The 20565-nt window shown below is 39.4% G+C and overlaps 1 protein-coding gene across 2 annotated transcripts in view; it reads right to left on the bottom strand.

The window, feature by feature from the left end:
• Positions 1-215: 215 nt before the first annotated feature.
• Positions 216-20565, bottom strand: part of mtnr1aa (melatonin receptor 1A a) — a 40109-nt gene continuing 19759 nt past the window's right edge. For both annotated transcript variants that reach the window (XM_084931744.1, XM_084931745.1), the window contains exon 2: positions 216-1764. In XM_084931744.1, the coding sequence (XP_084787870.1) occupies positions 896-1764 (869 nt within the window). In that variant the 3' untranslated portion in view covers positions 216-895. The remainder of the gene's footprint in view (positions 1765-20565) is intronic.

Below are 20565 nucleotides of genomic sequence, written 5' to 3'. Positions count from 1 at the left end.
ATTTGTAGCAGAGCTGTCACACTGGCAAAAAAAAAAAATGAATGTTCATTTGAGAGGGTTAGAGGCTAAGACTGCAGCAAACAAAGTTACTGTTTATAGCCATTTATAACTGTAACACATGATGGCCAAAGGAAAGAAGAAAACACCTCCAATAAACCAGAATTGTAGTAAAACGAGCATCTGTAAGTACACTGAACACAGGGCTAATGCAAAAACACCGTCAATATCAGATTTTATTTTGCATATGAATAATTTCCGATATCCATGCATACAGTATAATGAGCACACAATGTGGTAGAGACAGAGAGAGAGCGAGAGATATTGTCTTTACTATAGAATATATTCCACCTAATGTAATGGACGGTACTGTAGGTTACACTAACACAGCAGCAAGCCACGCTGCTTGCACTCCGTTAGTGTTACAGTGTCACGAATGAGGTTATTAAAACTGGTTAACTCCATTTACAAACTTGCGAGTATCTTTTCAACCGAGATTTGTAGAAATCTTATTTTAGTGGCCTCATAGAATGTTCTTTTTATTCTTTTGAAACCGGAACCTGATATATTGTGTATTTACATGGCATTTCATACAAAATAAATACTTATATATTTAATGATACATTTATATCATCATTGTAAACATGAAAACAAAACAGACATCATATATTGTTTTGTACTACAGGGACTGCAGAATCAAACAAAAGTGCTTGATCAGAGACAAAGATGTTACGCACCCCTGTTCTTGCTGTGATTGTTCAGAGATCAGATAGCACCGTATGAGTCCCGACAGAAGCTGTTTGTGGTTTATATTTGGTATTTTTCTTACTCAGCTTTTTTTTTTTCCTTTTCTTCCTCATACTCTCAGTATATTGTTTTTATGTCTCTGAGTTCTGTTTCAGACAGAGTCCACTTTGACCTGGTTGTTGTTGGTCATGAGCGGTGACGGTTTACTCTTGAGCCGCTCCCCTGCGTCATTCGAGCTGTCCTGGAAGAAGATGCGAGCCGTGCACACTGACACTACAATACGCTTGTACTCGCGCCGGAAGTTCTGGTTCAGCACGCCATACACAATGGCATTAAGGCAGCTGTTAAAGTAGGCCATGAAGTAGCTGGCCACGAACAACCACTCAGGGATGAGGGGAATCACAACCTCCGGTTTGATCGCTACAGCCAGTCCGATGAAGTTTAGCGGTGCCCAGCACACAGCAAAGAGCACAAACACCACAAACATGGTAACAAAGTTCCTAACGTCATGTGGCGTCAACTTGGGTCGATTGTCTGGCTTGACCCGTCTCCTTACCTGTATGACCAATATCCAAATGCGCAGGTAGCAGTAGGTGACAATCATGATGGGTAAAATGAAGTGGAAGAAGACCACGGCGATGGTGTACGCGGAGCTGGCCGACTGAACAAATGTGCAGGAATAAACCCGCGGGTCGTACTGAAGCGAGCCCACAAACAGGTTGGGCACGATGGCAACAACAGTCAGCGCCCAGATTAACAACACATAGCAGACAGAGTTTTTGTCGCTGTACAGTTTATCGTATTTGAGGCTGTGGCAGATATAACAGTATCGGTTGATGGCGATGCCGGTGATGTTGAAGATGGAGCCGATGACGCTGACACCCATGAGGAAGCCGCTGATTTGGCAGTGGACGTAACCCAGGTTCCAGCCATTGTGGAAGATGGAGGTGAGGACCAGAGGGTATGGGTAGATGGCCACCACAAGGTCTGCCACTGCCAGGCTCACCACAAAGATGTTCCCTATCGAAAACACAAACAGCAGAGACATGGATGACCAACTGAGAACAGACTGAGCATTCAATTAAAGGAGACATGGAGTCATTATATTCACAGACTGCCAAATGTTCCTTGCTTTAACATATTTACTTTTCCCCACCTTTCTGGGAGTCTTGTGACTTATTATGAAGAAAGATAACGAGTACAGAACAAATATGGCGGCATGAAAACCGCATCATTAATAAAGTATTGTTGATGTCACCCCTGTGGACTTTGGATTGGATAATTTAAGACATGGATAAAGCTCTGCTGCTAATTCCCATCTTTCCCCTGAGTCAGAATCTTTTAAACTGAGCAAGAACACAGAATTACAATTTGTATAAATATCACTGAGAAGATTTTCTATGTGATCATCTGACTCAAGATGCAAGGCTCCTCATTTCTTACAGCATTAAAGGCAAAATCTGCCCAGTGGAAATGACAATCCTTTTGAAAATCTAAGCCCATTGCGTGCTTGCTAAGATAGCTGGCCTTAATTAAGATAGATGTAATCAAATGTGCTAAAACAAAGAAGACCCCCACTAACACAATACTTTAGAGACATCTATTTGTTTCTCTTGCAATTTTGTAACTTAAGCTGGAGGAAAAGTGCCTCAAGGCTGGATGTTGAGAGGGAATCCATCTGCAGTTTGGTATTGTATTTGTGCGTATGCACATGTGCACTTGTGTGAATGCATAAACACAGTGGTAGTTTCCCTCAACGATTTGGCATGTGTGAACATCAGCGTACATTCAGCTGTTACCTTTTGATGTTGGTGAATAATGAAAGACGAGGAGGTCCCTCTCGCTAAATAATGCATATTTCTAATTGTCAGGAAGGACTCTACAGTGCGCATGGAAGGTAAGCATGATCTAAAGTGGGGATTATAAAGATACAGTCTGCAGGAAACACCCAGCCACCAAAGGACCAAGTCTGTCCCACTGGATGACTTTGAGAGTGTCAAAATTGCAAAGAATAGGGCATAATTTTGCATCAGGAAGAATTGTGGAAGTTGGTATGAATCGATGTTGCCATGAGAGTGGTTGTTTAAAATTGTATCATTCTATGTAGGCCCTGAACAGTTGATTGCACTGTAACTTAAGAAAACACCAGTAAAACACCTATGGTATGAATTTAAAAATCCTAGGTGACCTCCTTCTTGAGTACCGCATTCACGAGCTTAGATGCCCACGCCGCCCGCCTGGTGAGGTGACAACAATATCAGTCTTTTACAGCTAAGGGGTGAAAAAACAGCGTGAAGTGAATAAAACACAGCGGAAGGAGAAAAAATAACATCTCCCAAAACACAACGGAAGTGTATTTTGGGAGAGATTAACGTGACAGAACAGCTGTGAGAGGATTGCACAGGAAGACACACTTAAAACAAGGAGCATTCATCGCTTTTGTGAGGAAGAGAAAGATACTAGGTAATTATATGAATCACATGATTCATATAACACTGTAGATACATGTTTGCTATTACCTATGCAGCTGTTATGTTGTGACTTCTGCAGCTGTTCCATCACGTTATTGTCTCCGTAAAAACACTTCCATCCTCTTTTGTGAAATCTTTCTCCTCATTCTGTTGAGCTGTATATCATTTCTATTGTGTTTTGTGTGCTTTTGAAGCATTTTTCTATTTGCTAGTGGTTCTTTTGTAAGGTGAAGTGTATTTGACCTCTCAGGGCCACCTCATATATATCTTAGTTTCGGAGCATCTGTGGTTCCAGTGGTAGAGAGGGTCATCTATGAATCGAAATGTGGGTGGATCGATCCCCACTTCATACACAGAATTGTATTACCAGAGTTCTGAAGGATGCTGGGCATGATACTGAACCCCAAGTTGCCCCTGATTCATTCATCAGAGAGTGTGTGTGAGAGATATATATAAAAAAAAAAGGATACAGATAAAATCACTGTATGTGTGACTGGGGGAAAGAGAATTAATACAAAGTGCTTTGAGTGCTCAAAATTAACTATAAAGTGCTACCAGCTCATTTCCTATTACCATAGGAAAGTTGTATGGCAAGTCAGTACCGATGGCCTGTCATACCACACCAAAGTAAAGTCTTTAAACCCAGCAGTAATAAAAGGAAGGGAAACATTTGGAGGTGTATATTGCCCATGAACTAAAATAAGTTTGACACCCCTGATCAACAGACTGGGTTGTCACGATCCTGGGTCTTATGACCCAGTGTTTTGAGTTTTAGTTCATTTTGATGTTTATAGAATGTTTAAGCTCATTAGGTCTCCTATGTTCATTTGCTTATTAGTTCCCCCTTGTGTTTCCAACCCATGTTAAGTCTCCCCTGCTCTTCATGTGTTTCATGTCTGTGTCTTACGTTGTCAAGTTCTGGTTGTCATGTCTGCGTCTCATTATGTTTCCTATTTTATTTTGAAGAGATCTTGTGTTTTTATATTATGGGTTATGTTTTGAGTCCTTTGTTGTACTGTTTCTTGTTTCCTTAGGTCTCAGTTATGGTTATCATAGGTTTAGTTCTTTGGCTTTGTAATATGGCTTCCCTGTGTTCCATGTTGTGTCTACTGTGACGTTTTTGTACCATGTTTCAGGTTCCTATGTTCCGTCTCCCCAGTTGCTGTTAAGTTTACATGTCTAGAGTTCAGTCAGTATGTTTCCTGTTTTATTTTGAAGAGGTCTGGTGTTCCTGTGTTCATCGTGTTTAGTTTTACTCTTCCACTGTGACGTCGTTATGTTCATGTGTCAGCTGTTTCTCCATGTGTTCCCACTTCCCTCATTATCCTCCTGTGTGTATTTAGTCCGTGTGCTCTCAGTCATTCTTTGTCAGGTCGTCTGCTCATCCATGTCACAACTTCAGGTATCTATGTCAGTTCACCATGTTTAAGGTTTTTTCATGTTTAGTTTTAGTTCACCCAGTTTAGGTTATTGTTTAGTTTCACCAATGCCCTTTTGTTTGTACCCTCTTTGCTAGCCTCAATAAACGGCTTGTTTTTTGTTAAATCCACGCTACGTTCAGTTTTTGGTCTGCGTTTGAGTCCTCTTTTGCAAACACATACAGTCTGCCCCAGCCAGACTGTGACATGGGTAGTAATCAATGGGATGCAAATGCTTTCTTTGCCCCAGAACTGATGGGAAAATTATATACCCTGTTAAAGAGGGACACACTTTTGCACAATGACAGCTGACAGAAAATTACTGTAATTCTCAGCCTCTTTCCAATGATGAGCAAAAGAGACAAAAGCATAAATATTTGATGACACCTTGCAGGAACACACTCACTTGTGTGTGCAGGCACACACCTCTGGACTTTGGCTTGAACCCTCTGTGATGACGATGTTGGAGGACCCTACGATAAAGCCACATGGCATTCTCCCTAGCTTTCATTCGTCTCAGTGGAATGCGTTCTGCTTATGAACATAGGACGAGCCCGGATTTGCAGATGTATTGACAGCTTGTCACAAATGATAAGACGGATTCTGTGTCGCATAGAAACTAAGGTGCATCACATGTATCTCTGCAATCACTGCAGTGCGCAAAGCAATTAAATGTTTGCACGGACATTTGTGCAGCCAGTTACAGACATGTTCCCTAAACCTGTAGACAGACCTGTCAGTCTCACCTAAGGATTAGAAAGAAGCACATTGGTGCTCAGTGGCACTGTTATCTCCGATAAACCATGCTATTCTACTGCCAGGAATCGCATGTGGCTATTAATTAAGTTTGTCCTTTTGTATTTCTCATTGGGCTGCCCTCTATACGGAATTAAATGCACCTGCTGTTGTCACAAGATCCCACGGCTGCAAGAGAGCTTTACTATATATGTACGTGTGTGGTGTGCTTTTTGTTCATCTATCTTTGTGAGGACCTTGAGAAACAAAGTTTTTTTCCTTTTTTTTCCCCAGAGGCACCTGTAGACTTTCATGTAGTATTTTTCTGTACATGTGTAACAACATGGGTGAGTATGGTGAACAATATACAAATAATTCATGATTAAAACCCTCCACATTGTACATTTAAGTAATCAAACAGTCCATAAGAGAAAATGTGTTTAGCTAAAGGTCTGGTTAGACTGTTTTACAGAGTGACAAATAGAGATGATCACAGTGATGGAATTAAATCCATCTGATTGGGTTTTCTTTGTTTTTTAACAGTGACAACTAATTTGCTGTTGTGAACAAACGGCCCCACAACATCTTCCCTGTGTACTCAGACTTGTATTACCTGAGTTTTGACCTGTTCAACGAGTAAAAGAAGTATTTTGAACCAATTTCATGGTAACACACGCAACTTTTTTTGTTGAGAAGTTGCCACAAAAAAGTACAAATAAATAGCTATCACAAATACAAGCAGTTGTCAGGGTTTTGGCACAAGTAGCTAACATTATTGACGTCTAATTCACCTAAAAATTGATTTATAGAAATGTAGAATTAATCACGTAATGTTTTATAGAGTCCAGATTTGTTTTATTATTAAACTTTATTGTGTTATATTGTCCAGTGTATCTATTGTTTTGTCTCTTTCATATGGTTCAACAGCATTTCACTTCATCCACTAAACCAATAAAAAAAGGTTATGCAAAACAAACAGCACTTTAGTGGCATTTTTTATATGTTTGTCACACTTAATGGTTTCAGATCATCAAACAAATTTAAATATGAGACAAAGATAACAGAAGTAAACACAAAATCCAGTTTCTAAATGAAAGTGTTTATTACTAAGGGGAAAAAATCCAAACCTTCATGGCCCTATCTGAAAGAAATGGTTTCTTCTTTACACTTAACACATCCAGCACTCACTATTATTATCAATAGTCATGTTAATGTGATAAATATATGTCCAATATTTACCCTCCCTTTAGCCATGTTTCAGCCTCCACCCACTCCTCAGGGAAATATGTGCCTTTTTAGCAGCTTAATGCTTCATAGTGCTCACCAGCTGGCAGCTAACTTTGTCTGTCTACCTCTCAGTGCCGGACAGGATAGCATACAAATAACACAGAGTGTTAAACTGAACAGAATCAGAACAGAAAGATAAAAAAAAACAGAGAGAGATTGTAATTTTGTAGGTTGACTAAAAAGTGACCCCTTTCACTTTATTAAAAAAATAGAACAAAAAAACAAAACACTTGATCAGTTCCTATTTATTCTACTGAGTACAGCCTTGAAGTGCAAACACATGAATGTGTGTCACAGCTAGCACTGTGTGTGTGTGTGTGTGTGTGTGTGTGTGTGTGTGTGTGGAAAAGGGTGCAGTTAGTAAAACTGTGTGTACTACCAAATGAAAACATGTTTCCACGTTCAGAGAAAGTGTCAAGACAACGTGCTAACCGTCAACTTTAGTGGCCTCCCCCTCTCTTCTACAGCTATTCTTTACTGTAACAACCCTGTTACAGGGTTTTAAAGTCAAGTCACTCAGTATTAACAGCCTTGACCTTGACAAGGTGAAATGCTTACAGGCAGGTGGCTCTTTTGGCTGTTGGACTCTCTCACTCACTGACTCTGTCACTGTGACTAGTCCTGTGATTGACGCATCACTCTGAGTTTTCATTTGGCTCGAGGAGAGATATGGCCTGGTGCAGTGTCCCTTTTCCATTTCTGCAATCCCACACTTTAAACCAGTTTCTATTAGGACTTAGGCACAAGTGAAGCCCATCTGAGCATTTTTTTTTTTTTTTTGCCAATGTAGCTTGCAATGAATTTTGGCACAGTCTGCTAAGCTGAGAAGATACACAGTTCATTTAATGTCAGCTTGACTTTTCCCACATGTTACGGTGTCGCAGCATAATCTCAGAAGCGAATATGGTGATTTTTGAACTGATCCCCAGACATGGCATACCATCTAAATTACTTTTTCAATAATCTAAGTCAATGCTAATTTTCGTAGTAATGACTCCCTTACCCTGAAACATCTGAATTTGGATTTTATCCAGTTTTTCTGAGCAGTTAGTTTAGTTCAGACAGGCTGAATGCAAAGTGTCTCTGAGCAGCTATACCGAGGTCTTTCAACATATTTTCCAAAGGGATTGAAGAGCTGGATTCTACTGGGTCATACAAGGGCGGTCACTTTTTTCTCCTGAAGCCATTGCAGTGATATGAAAGATCTACCCTCCTATCAGCTCAAATTATCCATCCTAGTTAACGTTATTAATTCAAACAGGCCTAAAACCTTAGACTCATTATAACTATGTACTAATCAGCATGTGATTGTTTACCCTAATCAGCTACTAGGGCATTACAGTGGGTCCTAGCACACAATGATGAACTCTCTGGCAGACACCAACATAAACTCTGGCCAAGTCAGAGGGAAGACCAATTATACGGTTATTGCCCATAATTGGGCATTAGCACTGAATTAAGTCTAAGCCAAGAACTCATCAACTTTTAATCAACTGGACTTTTTCATAAGCATCGCTTCTCTTGAGTGAGTTGACTCTGTGTACCGTCTGCTAGCGAACAGCACAACATAAGGCTTCATATTTGGGTGCTTGTAGACGCTTTGTAAAATTCTAATTAAAAGTTTTATAGAATAGAACATCGAAAACATATCAGTTGTTTAAACTCGGCTAAATGTTTTCAGTTTGTGAAAGTTCTGGACTGCAGGCAGGCCAGTTCAGCACCTGGACTCGTCTGCTATGAAGCCATGTTATTGTAATTTCATGTCATGTAATTTCAGACTTATTCTGCTGGCCTTAGTCTTTGCCTCAGTCTTTCTTAAATGAGCTTTGGCCCAGAAGAAATGGTTAGGTTTCTGGATCATGTTCATAAAAGAGCTTTAACCAGCATTTGAGGATGGCTCAGCGAATTGTGTTCACAGACATCGATTTCTGGAAGTGTTCCTGAGCTCATGCAGTGATTTTCATTACAGAGTTATGTCTGTTTGTAATGCAGTGCTGCCTGAGGCCCTGAACATCACAGTCGTTCACTATTGATTTGTGGCCTGGTAGGTTGCACACAGAGATTTCTCCAGACTATCCAGAGAATTTGCCCATCTTTGATGATATGTAATGTAGATGATGAGAAATTCAAAGTTTCATAACTGTACGCTGTGGGAAAAATGTTCTGAAACTGTTTCACAATTTGTAGGGTTTTTTGTTTTCAAAACTTTACTTCTGAGAAACTTTGCCTCCAAGAGGCTGTTTTTATAGCCAGTCATGTGACTGACCTGTTGCCAGTGAACCTAGTTAGCTGTGAAATGTTCCTCCAGCTGTTTATTTGTAGTAGCAGTTACTTTACCAGCCTGTTGCAATGTTTTTGAGATTTGCAACAGGCAAATTCAAAATGCAAATAGTCTTAATGAAACAGTAAAAATCCTAGTTTAAACACTAGATGTTTTCTACATTTTATTTTCAATTAAATATCTGTTTAAGAAAATTGTGTTTTTATTTACATTTTATACACATTTTTTTTATTGGGGTTTTATTCAGAGTGCAGGGGCCTGTTTTCAGCATCAAAACTGCTTTGTTCCAATAGAGCACTGTGTTACCTAAGGCATGTTTGTTATATAAAAAGGCTTACTGATCATTAGAATACCCTTTTACCATTATGCTAGAAAGCTAAAAAGGGTTATGCAAATGAAAGAAGCAATAAATTTGGCTGTCTTAATAATAATAATACAAAAAACAGCAGCTCGTTTTCTCTCTGTTTGGAGTTTGTTAATTTGCCCATTTTTATCTTCAACTAAAAGAAAAACATTTTAGTATTCAACAAAGACAGCAATTAATAACAGACCAAAAGAAGAATTACCTTTAGTCCTATGGTAACGTGATGGGAGAAGACTGCATTTTGTTAATTAAAGTGACATTTCTCTCCAGATTTTTTTTCTCTGGCCTGAAGTCCTATTTATCTAAATTGTTTAGGTAGGAGCTGCTCAGCATTGAAGACATCAGTCGCAGAGATGTCTGCCTTTTTCCAGATCCAGAAGTTTCTTGAGAAAATCACGAGCAATGTCATTCATATATTCAGAAATCATGATCAAGTTACTATAAAAATAAAAAAAATCTACAAACCTTGTTTTGAGTAACTTTGTGTAGTAAGTATTTCATTTCTAAGCATTAAAGGACCTTCAGCTGAGCTGTAATGTTAGCTACATAGCTGTCATAAAAAACTCACTAAAACAATCTCGATGGAGAAATAGCTTTAGACCTACAAAATCAGGACTCCGCGTAAGAAGAAAAATGTGTAAATTTAATTTGGAGGTGAGTTTCCACTTTAAACATGTCATGCACTACTGCCATAGATAGTTATGTGCTTCTTTGTCATAGATACTACAGCCATGGTCACTACAAGCCATGTCCCAGTTACAGATTTTGCTATAGAGTGCAGCGACTTTACTCCCATAAGAGCCTCCTTATAAAATAATGTGTATGTGCTGAAGGTCAGCAGCAGGGGGAGTCGGTCTGAATATGCAAGCTGTATATTATGTGTCACTCTGTCCAAACTGCACAACCAAACCAGGCATTTCGTCGACTGATGTTGTGACTGAGGTCAGAATAAATGAGCTGAGAATCATAACTTATTTGTTAATGTATCATGTTAGTATAGAAATATGCATATATTTTATGTAAACAACATATAAATGCGTATATAAACACATCTTGCACTTTGAATTTCAATTATAAATGACTGTATTTTCACAACAGTGCGACGTGTGAAATCTTTTTTATTTGTATAACAAAGTTGTTTTTCCTGACCAACAAAATACACAAAAGATTTTAATCTCACCAAAAGTGCGAAAACAGGAATGGCAGTTCCTGAGAACATGGGCAGCACAGTGTATGATGTATTTTTATTTGGCTGAAAACTGAGTCCGGTTTAGTGCAGCCTCACTTAGTTCTTAATAATGTGCATCTCCCAGCAGACAAAATTAATACTTCTGTAGTAGAAATAAAAAGCAATTATGAAACAGTGGCAAAGGGGGTAATAAACTCTTCACTTCACACTCGGTGACCACAGAATCTCCACAACGATACAAAAGCTTATTTGTAGTGTTACATAAATACATCTTGCCACATTGAGATTTTTAAGAATGAAAAAGGCTCCAGTTACACTTATCCACTTGTGCAACAATATAACTAACACAGCAGCCAAAATGGTATGAGATAAGGACTGTGGTTATCTGAAAGTATAACAGCACAAATACCTATTTGACTTGCAGAGTCAGATTAGTATGTGGACTGCAGCACTGTGTAGATTACAACAGGCTGTTACAGGTGGTTAGCTCAGAGTTATTCACAAAATGTTAAATGAAAAAAAAAAGAGGCTTGTCTAGATATCTACAAATCAGACACTGCATTAAAAACACACACAGGCAGGGACAGTATCTAAAGGAATCCAACTCATATTGAGACTCATATGATACATGCACCCCGACTTGTAACAATAAAGCAAATCAATTATCTCATATTTACAAATTGTTAATGACATCAAGAAAACACCTTACATGTTACAGGTCAGTGGGAAATTAGAGCGCGTTACAACTGTAGATGATGACACTTGGACATCGCAACACTAGGATGTTTGTTCTGGCTGTTACAGGGGGGTTGGGAGCCAGCCATGAAAATAATTTGACTGGAAAGTAAAAATGAGGTTCTTCAGGGCTCCTCCAAAGACAAGCATTGTTAAAAATATGGGTAATAACAATTGCTGAAGAAAATGCAGTGTGGTTAGGGATCATAGCCACATGTCCTGGAACTGCAAACATTATAAAAGTGCAAACTTTACCATATGTGCTATATTTTACATGTTTTATTTATGATTGCAAGAAAAACTGATTAGTGATTACCATTAACTGGGTGAAACCTAACTCTCCTACAATAGCTCAGTGGTTACAAAAGTTAAACATGTCGAAAAGATGGACATGACTGCCATCCCATATCTTAAACTGCCTCTGTAGGATGGACACCTGCTATGATCTACCTGGATAAAGACGTAGTTTGATGTATTTTGCAAACATCTGTAATAACAGGTTTGTTAGTTCATCTGGCATCTTAGTTTCTGTCCTCTCTTTGTTTGCTCTTTTCTCCTTTTTTGCCCCTTTTTGCTTTGTATTGTTAAAAATGCCTTCTTTTGTTACTAGCAATTAAGTTCCGGAAAAAAGAAGAACAATGCATTCGAGCACTTCTCTGATCTCTTGATGATTAAAAAACCTGAACTGAAGTCCGGGTGATGTTAGATTGGCTGGTTGCCATTTTTTAAAGAAATGCAGCTGACAAAAACAATCGACATTTATAAGAATATAAATGAGAGGTCAACGAAAAAATTGTGCCGTCATCCTTTAGTCTACTTTAGGTAATACTGTGTGAAGAACATATTCGTACAATAAATACACGTGAGGGTGTTGAAGTAAGGTGACACAGTGGTGGGGTGGTGGCACTGTTGGCTCACAGCTTGTATGTGGAGTTTGCATGTTCTTCAATTCAAAGTATGCCAAACACTTTACTTACTTTTAGCACAACTATGGAATATGGTACAATGCAAATAAACGAGAAGGCATTCTGTAACCTGTAGTGAAATAGCCAATCCAAATACTGGATTGCTAGCTCTTATATAAAGATGATACCTAGATGAAAGAAAGGATCCCATGTGTTTTAGTGTTAGCTTAAAACATCTTGCATCTATCACTATGGCAAGGTAAAAAAGAAATGGATTATCATGGTACTCCGTCCTGGCAGATTTAGAGTGGCAGCTCCTGGGTTTGCTCGCAGAAATGTGACAAAATGCACACAAAAACAACAACAATTTTGATGTTGGAAAATTACTTGAATTGCATTAAAAATAACGCAAGAGAAAAAGATGTTGAAAAAAACTGTAGAAACAGAGAAGAGATGGAGGCACTCCTCTAAAGAAGCAGAGTAATTATGTCCCAGGGTCACTATTGCATTTGTGAATATTGTATTTATGAATGAAGCCGCTGACAGCCGTGGATGATGAGACTCGCAGCCGTTTTAATCCCCTCGCATCTTTTACAATGCTATTTCAAGACTCTAGGATTGGTTCAGAAACACACAACAAAGAAAAGCGCATTAATAATAAAATATATAAGACAAAACAGTCGGTAGTCTATCAGTTGTTTTCTCCTTTGCTGTGATAAAGTATTTGCTTTCAGCTGCTGTGAGAAAAGTAGGAAAAAAGAAGCCCTTTTGACATGGTTTTTAGGTAGAAGAGGTTTATTCCTACCCTGGTGTGGCAAAGGAAAGAAGGGATTTGCAAATTGACCTCAAGTGCCCTCTCTGCTAAAGGAGTACCAAACAGAAAGAGCAGAGTGGAAAGCAGCGTGATGCACTGCCAACCTGATTTCTGTTTTGCATCCAGCACCAGCGCTGTTTTTACAAAGCAGTAGCCTGAGGATTATTTTTAAATGTCAGAATAAAAGTGTTAATCACTGCAGTTAACACTGACACACAGGCAGTGCAAGTTCAAAAATTTCCTCAATGACCATGGCAACACATTTTTCCTTGGTTTTATCAGACTGTTTTTAATTCAAGGTTATTTCCTGACTCACGGCATTTGAGAATGTTTATCTTAGCTTTCCCACAGGGTAGGAAATTCCTCAGCGATATTCTCGAGTAAGTAGACAATGTCCTTTGTCCAGGAAAAATTTAAAACAGCAGACCTTTCTTCCTCTCTCGACAGCAACACATAATACATGTCAATGTTTTTTGTCTTTTGCAGTTTTTAAGGAATGATCGATGAGTTCCCTTTCTGCCGTGGCACAATTAGGATGTCCGGTGGGTCTCAGTGGTGCGATGCGGCTTAAGTGACACTTTAGCAACATCTCAGATCTAGCGAGAACTGCCCAATCAACTCAAAACCTCAAACATCTAACTAAGCAGTCTCAATCTCAAATTGCTGGGCCTCTTTCCCACAGCGAACACTACAATTTTGAGGCTCATGTGTTGTGAAAATACCTGTCTGCCACACTTACTTTCCCTGTTCAGGGAGCAGAGATGACAAAACACCACGGGTGGTGTCACACTGGATGTCAGCCAGGGCCCCACAGCTGGTGGCCTGACACAGCCTGACAGGTCCAGTCACGTCTTCCAGATAAAGCCTCCAAGACAAGTTGTCCAATGTCATGTTGTCAATCTGATTACATAGTCTTCATGTGTCATGAACTAGTGGCAAATCCAGAATATAAAAAAATTAACCTGTTTGCCAGACTGGGCATGAAAATGAACTAAATTTGCAACACTTGTATCTGTGTGAACCAACATGCTGTCATCTTTAGTCACAGATGTGCTAGTATTTATTATTCCACAACTATGATCTTGATGAATATCAGGTCACTATGAACAAGATACTGTACTTGGAAAACCCCCTAGGAGTTGTAGGTTGGGTGGACCATGTGGCCACAGCTCTTGTAGCTTCTGGTGCTGCTAAGATTTACAGTAGTCCAGCTGCTCCCTAGTGAGCAAGACCTTTAGCTACAACATTATATCTGCATTTGGTTGACTTTTCATCCCACGATTCCAAAAAGAAAACAAAGTAGGGCAATGTTAGAGTAGCTTACAGAAGATCATTTTTCAGACACTTCCAGTGTGACTAAAATCTCTTTGAACTTGCGGTAATACAAATTTAAGCTCGGTGACATCTCGATTGCTACATTTCTTATAAATTCAGGTAGTGTCATGTAGTGAGGGGTGAGTGACAGGCAAGAAGTGGACCTGGAATGCAGGACTCAATAGACAGAAATTAAACTCAAAACTATTTAGCTTTGTTGCTGGCACAAAATGCAACGAAAACAAACTTCAAAACAGAGCATAGAAGGAACTAGCTGACCAACTACTGATTGACAATTAGCTGGATAGACAGAAGTCATACACACAATGAAGTAAAAAATACAACACCGAACAGAGGGAGATGCAGACAATATGTACACAAGAGGTTGATTAAGAGAAGTGGAAACACATGGGCACACAGCTGAACTAAATCATAACTAATGTGAATGGGCAAGCAGAAATGTACATTACACACATAAAACACAAGACTATCAAAATAAAACAGGAAATAACCCACACACACACACGCTCACACACCGAGGCTCAGACACGTGAACTTGGCATTGGGACTGGGGCTAAACAGACATGGAGACTTGACAGTCTGGGGAAACAAAGGGATGAAACTCAAGGAGATGCACATGGAAACAGGAAGGGAGAAAACAACAGGACAGGACAACAAACATACTCATGGAGACAGAACACAGACAGACCAGACAGACATGGGACATGACTGGGGAGAAAGGAGGTAAACAAACACGGGGAAACTAATGGCAGGATACCGAGAAAAGACAGATAAACTGGACACGACGGGAAACAAAGATAAAATAACAACTAAGAACACTAATGCAATAGAGAATTCAAGACAAACTGACACTGTACGAAAATTGAATATAAAATTTCATAAATAAAGAGTCCAGAACAAACTCTACAAAAGGCTACAAAGAAGAAGGCTACAAAAATGCAGACGAGAACTGTGCCATATTATACTGTCCACAACAACACCAATAACACTTTTTGCATGATAAAAAGTGTCTTTCAGTATCAATGATACAGCAACATCATGTATTTATGTTTCCTACCACACACAATGGTGCTAAATCGCCTCTGATGATGACTTAAAACCTATAAAAGGAGCTAAATAAATAATGTGGAAGTACTTAGGCTACAAGAGATCACGCCTCCACCAAGTGCAACACTTTGCAAATTATTTAAGAAACCTGTTTTTTTCACTACTTGAGAAAACACTCCAAAAGTGAAAGAATGACTCACTCGAACATCGCTAGAGCATTCGCTAGTTGGTTCCACGTGACAGGAAGAGCAAACAGTGGACGGAAATCACTGATGCAGTCAGTGGAAAAGCAGAACTGTGAGTAACTGGTTAAAAAAAACTCAACCCAGGTACAAGATACTTCATTTTTTGACACTATTGTGAATGTCCCAAAGAGTTACAAGGTTTAATTAGTAATAAGGTTAAAGTGTAAAGCAATCATGTTATACTTTTACTTAAAATTTCCAGGGAAAATACTGCTTTTGAGCTTACATTTGTCTTATGCTGTATCACTGTATTTAGTATAGTGTTAGTACTATGTCACTATATTACTGGCACCTTGTGGCAATAGCTCGCACTTTGAACTCGGTAGTTGGTCATCAATGAAATTAGATGACTGCAAAAGAAGTACGAGACATACCCTTCATTTTGTTTAAATGATGCCACCTGTGAGCTGCAATTTTGCAACAACAAAATGTTCAGTGTTGTTTTTTCCATAACACACTAAATATGATTATCACAGATTTGCTTGAAATATCGTGATATCTTTTGGATATCATATCGCACAGCCTTAACCCAGGATGCAATCATCGATTTACATTATATAGTCTTGCAGAAGACAGTGATATTGATGCACATTCACATATGCACATACCTTTGCAAACTGCCAGTTGAGCAATTTAAGGCGCTCAGTTGGAAGATTCTAAGAACTGGTTAAACTGGTTGGACAATTTCTAAATGAAATCTACCATTCAAACAGTCAGGTAGGTGACTGTTATGATTACAAATCCAAAAAGAAGAGTGTTCACTAAAAGGAAAATCATCATCATCAATCCATCTGAAAGGTAATGCAAGGAGTCCTTTTGGATTCAGAGCTACGGCTGGAAATTACCCCGATGAAGATAAAGCTGTTTGCTGACTTTGTAAAAATGCATGCAGCCACCGAGCACCACAGAGCACCATTTCTAAAAATGAAAAATAAAATATTACAGTCAAGGTTTAAAAAAAACCTTTTTGCACAACAGACCTTTAACATAGATACACATATACCAACATGCACACAGCATTACAATCATCAAAATAAAGACTAGCTGTTCTGTGTGAATCTGTTTTCTTTCCATTCAGATGAACAAAGAACACTTTGTGAACACACAATGCAGACAAATTATCTGGCGGAAAAGGGATTTTTCAAACTGTTCTCACCTATCCCACCCACATAAAACCTTTTAACCCCCCCTCAGTCATACCTCAGTATTTCACAGGTGATTTCACTCTAATAGAGTAGCTGTCTGAAAGGCAAACCAGTGTAGAGCACGGCAGGGGGCTGATGGGTTGACCCAGATAGAGGGAAACAGACATAAAGTTCAACCAGGACACATGGAAAAGATTTGAACACAGTGCAACAGTGGCCACTGCTTAACTGACCCTGAATCTCTCTCAGACACTCACTCACTCACAGCGAAATCCAAAAACCAGTTAAGTGCCCATCTCTCCTAAAAAAAAAAAAAAAAAAAAAATCTGTAGTCTTTCATATGCTCATCACCTGCAACTCAACTGGGAGCAGAAACAGAATGTAATCCATCCATCACTTTCCAGATAAAGCTCTATTTCCTCAAAGTGAACATTTGTTTAAAAAAAAAAGGAGAACAGAAGTCCTGTCACTTATGTAAGGAGTGTACACATCCAGCTCTGCAGACAGAAGGCTACTGTATAGATGAACAGAAGTACTGTCTGCAGATGGTCACATGGAGGGTGCTGAAACATTCGACTCTCCTCCTAAACTCTTCCGAGTCAAGAGGTGATGAAAAGAGCCTCAGGGCTTTAGACTATTAGATGGAGCCTGTTTTGATAGCTAAAATAAAGAACTGAAGCCTAACGTTCTTATTGTATGTTACATTTGATTCAGTTGTTATCCTCATGGGACCTGACATCTAATTTCAAGGGCACTGTGAATGGAGAATGTTGAAGCAGAGAATAGCTATAAAGCAATGTATGCATTGATGTTAAAATGCAAATACGCAGGTGTGTGTGCTTCTCTGAGCATGTGGCTATGAATATGAACAGCTACTCTTAGTACCATTGATGTTAAGTTAGACTCTTTTTCTCCAATTGATCTTTCTGAGTTAACTTCAATAATTACTTCCTCCAAACCATCAACGTGTCTTTTAGACCCCATTCCTACAAAACTGCTCAAAGAAGTCCTGCCATTGATTAATTCTTCGATCTTAAATATGATCAACCTATCTCTAATGGTCGGCTATGTACCACAGGCCTTCAAGCTGGCTGTGGTTAAACCTTTACTCAAAAAGCCATCTCTAGACCCAGCAGTCTTAGCTAATTATAGGCCAATCTCCAACCTTCCTTTCATATCAAAAATCCTTGAAAGAGTAGTTGTCAAACAGCTAACAGATCATCTGCAGAGGAATGGTTTATTTGAAGAGTTTCAGTCAGGTTTCAGAGCTCATCACAGCACAGAAACAGCTTTAGTGAAGGTTACAAATGATCTTCTTATGGCCTCTGACAGTGGACTCATCTCTGTGCTTGTCCTGCTAGACCTCAGTGCAGCGTTCGATACTGTCGACCATAATATCCTATTAGAGCGATTAGAACATGCTGTAGGTATTACAGGTACTGCACTGCAGTGGTTTGTATCATATCTATCTAATAGACTCCAATTTGTGCATGTAAATGGAGAGTCCTCTTCACACACTGAGGTTAATTATGGAGTTCCACAGGGTTCAGTGCTAGGACCAATTCTGTTTACATTATACATGCTTCCCTTAGGCAGCATCATTAGAAGACATAGCATACATTTTCACTGCTATGCAGATGACACCCAGCTCTATCTGTCCATGAAGCCAGATAACACACACCAATTAGTTAAACTGCAGGAATGTCTTAAAGACATAAAGACCTGGATGGCCCCTAACTTTCTGCTTCTTAATTCAGATAAAACTGAGGTTATTGTACTCGGCCCTGAAAATCTTAGAAATATGGTATCTAACCAGATTCATACTCTGGATGGCATTACCTTGGCCTCCAGTAACGCTGTGAGGAACCTTGGAGTCATTTTTGACCAGGGCATGTCCTTCAACGCACATATTAAACAAATATGTAAGACTGCTTTCTTCCATTTGCGCAACATCTCTAAAATTAGAAATATCCTGTCTCAGAGTGACGCTGAAAAACTAGTTCATGCATTTATTACTTCCAGGCTGGACTACTGTAATTCATTATTATTAGGATGTCCAAAAAACTCACTGAAAAGCCTTCAGCTAATCCAAAATGCTGCAGCAAGAGTACTGGCAGGGACTAGAAGGAGAGAGCATATTTCTCCTGTTTTGGCTTCCCTTCATTGGCTTCCTGTTAAATCCAGAATTGAATTCAAAATCCTGCTCCTCACATACAAGGTCTTAAATAATCAGGCCCCATCTTATCTTAATGACCTTGTAGTACCATATCACCCTATTAGAGCACTTCGCTTTCGCTCTGCAGGCCTACTTGTTGTTCCTAGAGTATTTAAAAGTAGAATGGGAGGCAGAGCCTTCAGTTTTCAGGCCCCTCTTCTGTGGAACCAGCTTCCAGTTTGGATTCGGGAGACAGAAACTATCTCTACTTTTAAGATTAGGCTTAAAACTTTCCTTTTTGCTAAAGCATATAGTTAGGGCTGGACCAGGTGACCCTGAATCCTCCCTTAGTTATGCTGCAATAGACGTAGGCTGCCGGGGGATTCCCAAGATGCATTGAGTTTTTCCTTTCCAGTCACCTTTCTCACTCACTATGTATTAATAGACCTCTCTGCATTGAATCATATCTGTTATTAACCTCTGTCTCTCTTCCACAGCATGTCTTTTATCCTGTCTTCCTTCTCTCACCCCAACCGGTCGCAGCAGATGGCCGCCCCTCCCTGAGCCTGGTTCTGCCGGAGGTTTCTTCCTGTTAAAAGGGAGTTTTTCCTTCCCACTGTCGCCAAAGTGCTTGCTCATAGGGGGTCATATGATTGTTGGGTTTTTCTCTGTATCTATGAAGCGCCTTGAGGCGACTTTTGTTGTGATTTGGCGCTATATAAATAAAATTGAATTGAATTGAATTGAATTGAATGTGACCACGTGTCACCATCCACGCAGCCAGCACAGGTACAAATGCTGGCAACAGCATTGGCCACTTATCCGAAGCTCTGCATAGATTCACCAACATAATTCCGAATAAACATAAATACTGAAAACGAGTAATGCATTATCTTTCTCTGTACAACACATCCTGACGTATGCTATCAAATACAATACTAGCTGACAATGTCAACACAAGGATACAGTACCACAAACTAATACAAATTCTTAATAGACACATACACAAGGTTTATTTTAGCTTTGTGTTAAGTGCAAACACAAAGCTGGAAAGTTGAAAGTTGAAAACCACCGCATAGAAAAGCAGAAACAGGTGGGGGTAGAAATTTTGGCTACAAGCCGACTGCTTATCACTGCTTTTGTTGCCTTTTGAAGATTAGACTGGGGGCTCAACCAGGGTCAGCATATGATTAGCTTTAAGATCATTCTGTGTCCTTTGCTGCTTGCTTTGTGTTAGAATGTTGTCTTTGCTAATGTTTGCATTGTGTCGATGATCTGTTACCAGCACACCTGGGTGCAGTTTGCAGTTTAGCTTAATTAAAATTAAAATAATGTTCATACCCTAACTGCTCAAAAGTTAAAGACTGCTCCACTATTGATTGTAGTGCCAGTGCACATTTTTCTGTCCGCCCATGAAGATCATTGACGAGCTTTTGTAAGTGACAACAAAGTTGGTACTTTAGTGTGATTACTTTATTTAGTATGACGTGTTATATTACTGTGTGACACTAAAGTTAATGCAGTTACACTAATATCTTAGTCTATAATAGGCTGGAGTCTATTCTAGGTGTAAGAGGAGAAAAGTGGGGAAGAACCTGGACAGATAGGCAGTCTATCACAGGGCCAACACCTAGAGACAATCATTCATACTCATATTCACACCAATCTTTGGATTTTGGCATGAAGCCGGAGTCT

Source organism: Perissodus microlepis, chromosome 6, assembly GCF_051167445.1.
Source record: "Perissodus microlepis isolate ML-2025 ecotype Zambia chromosome 6, ASM5116744v1, whole genome shotgun sequence".
Classification (NCBI taxonomy): Eukaryota; Metazoa; Chordata; class Actinopteri; order Cichliformes; family Cichlidae; genus Perissodus; species Perissodus microlepis.
This window is presented reverse-complemented; position numbering and strand designations above follow the sequence as displayed.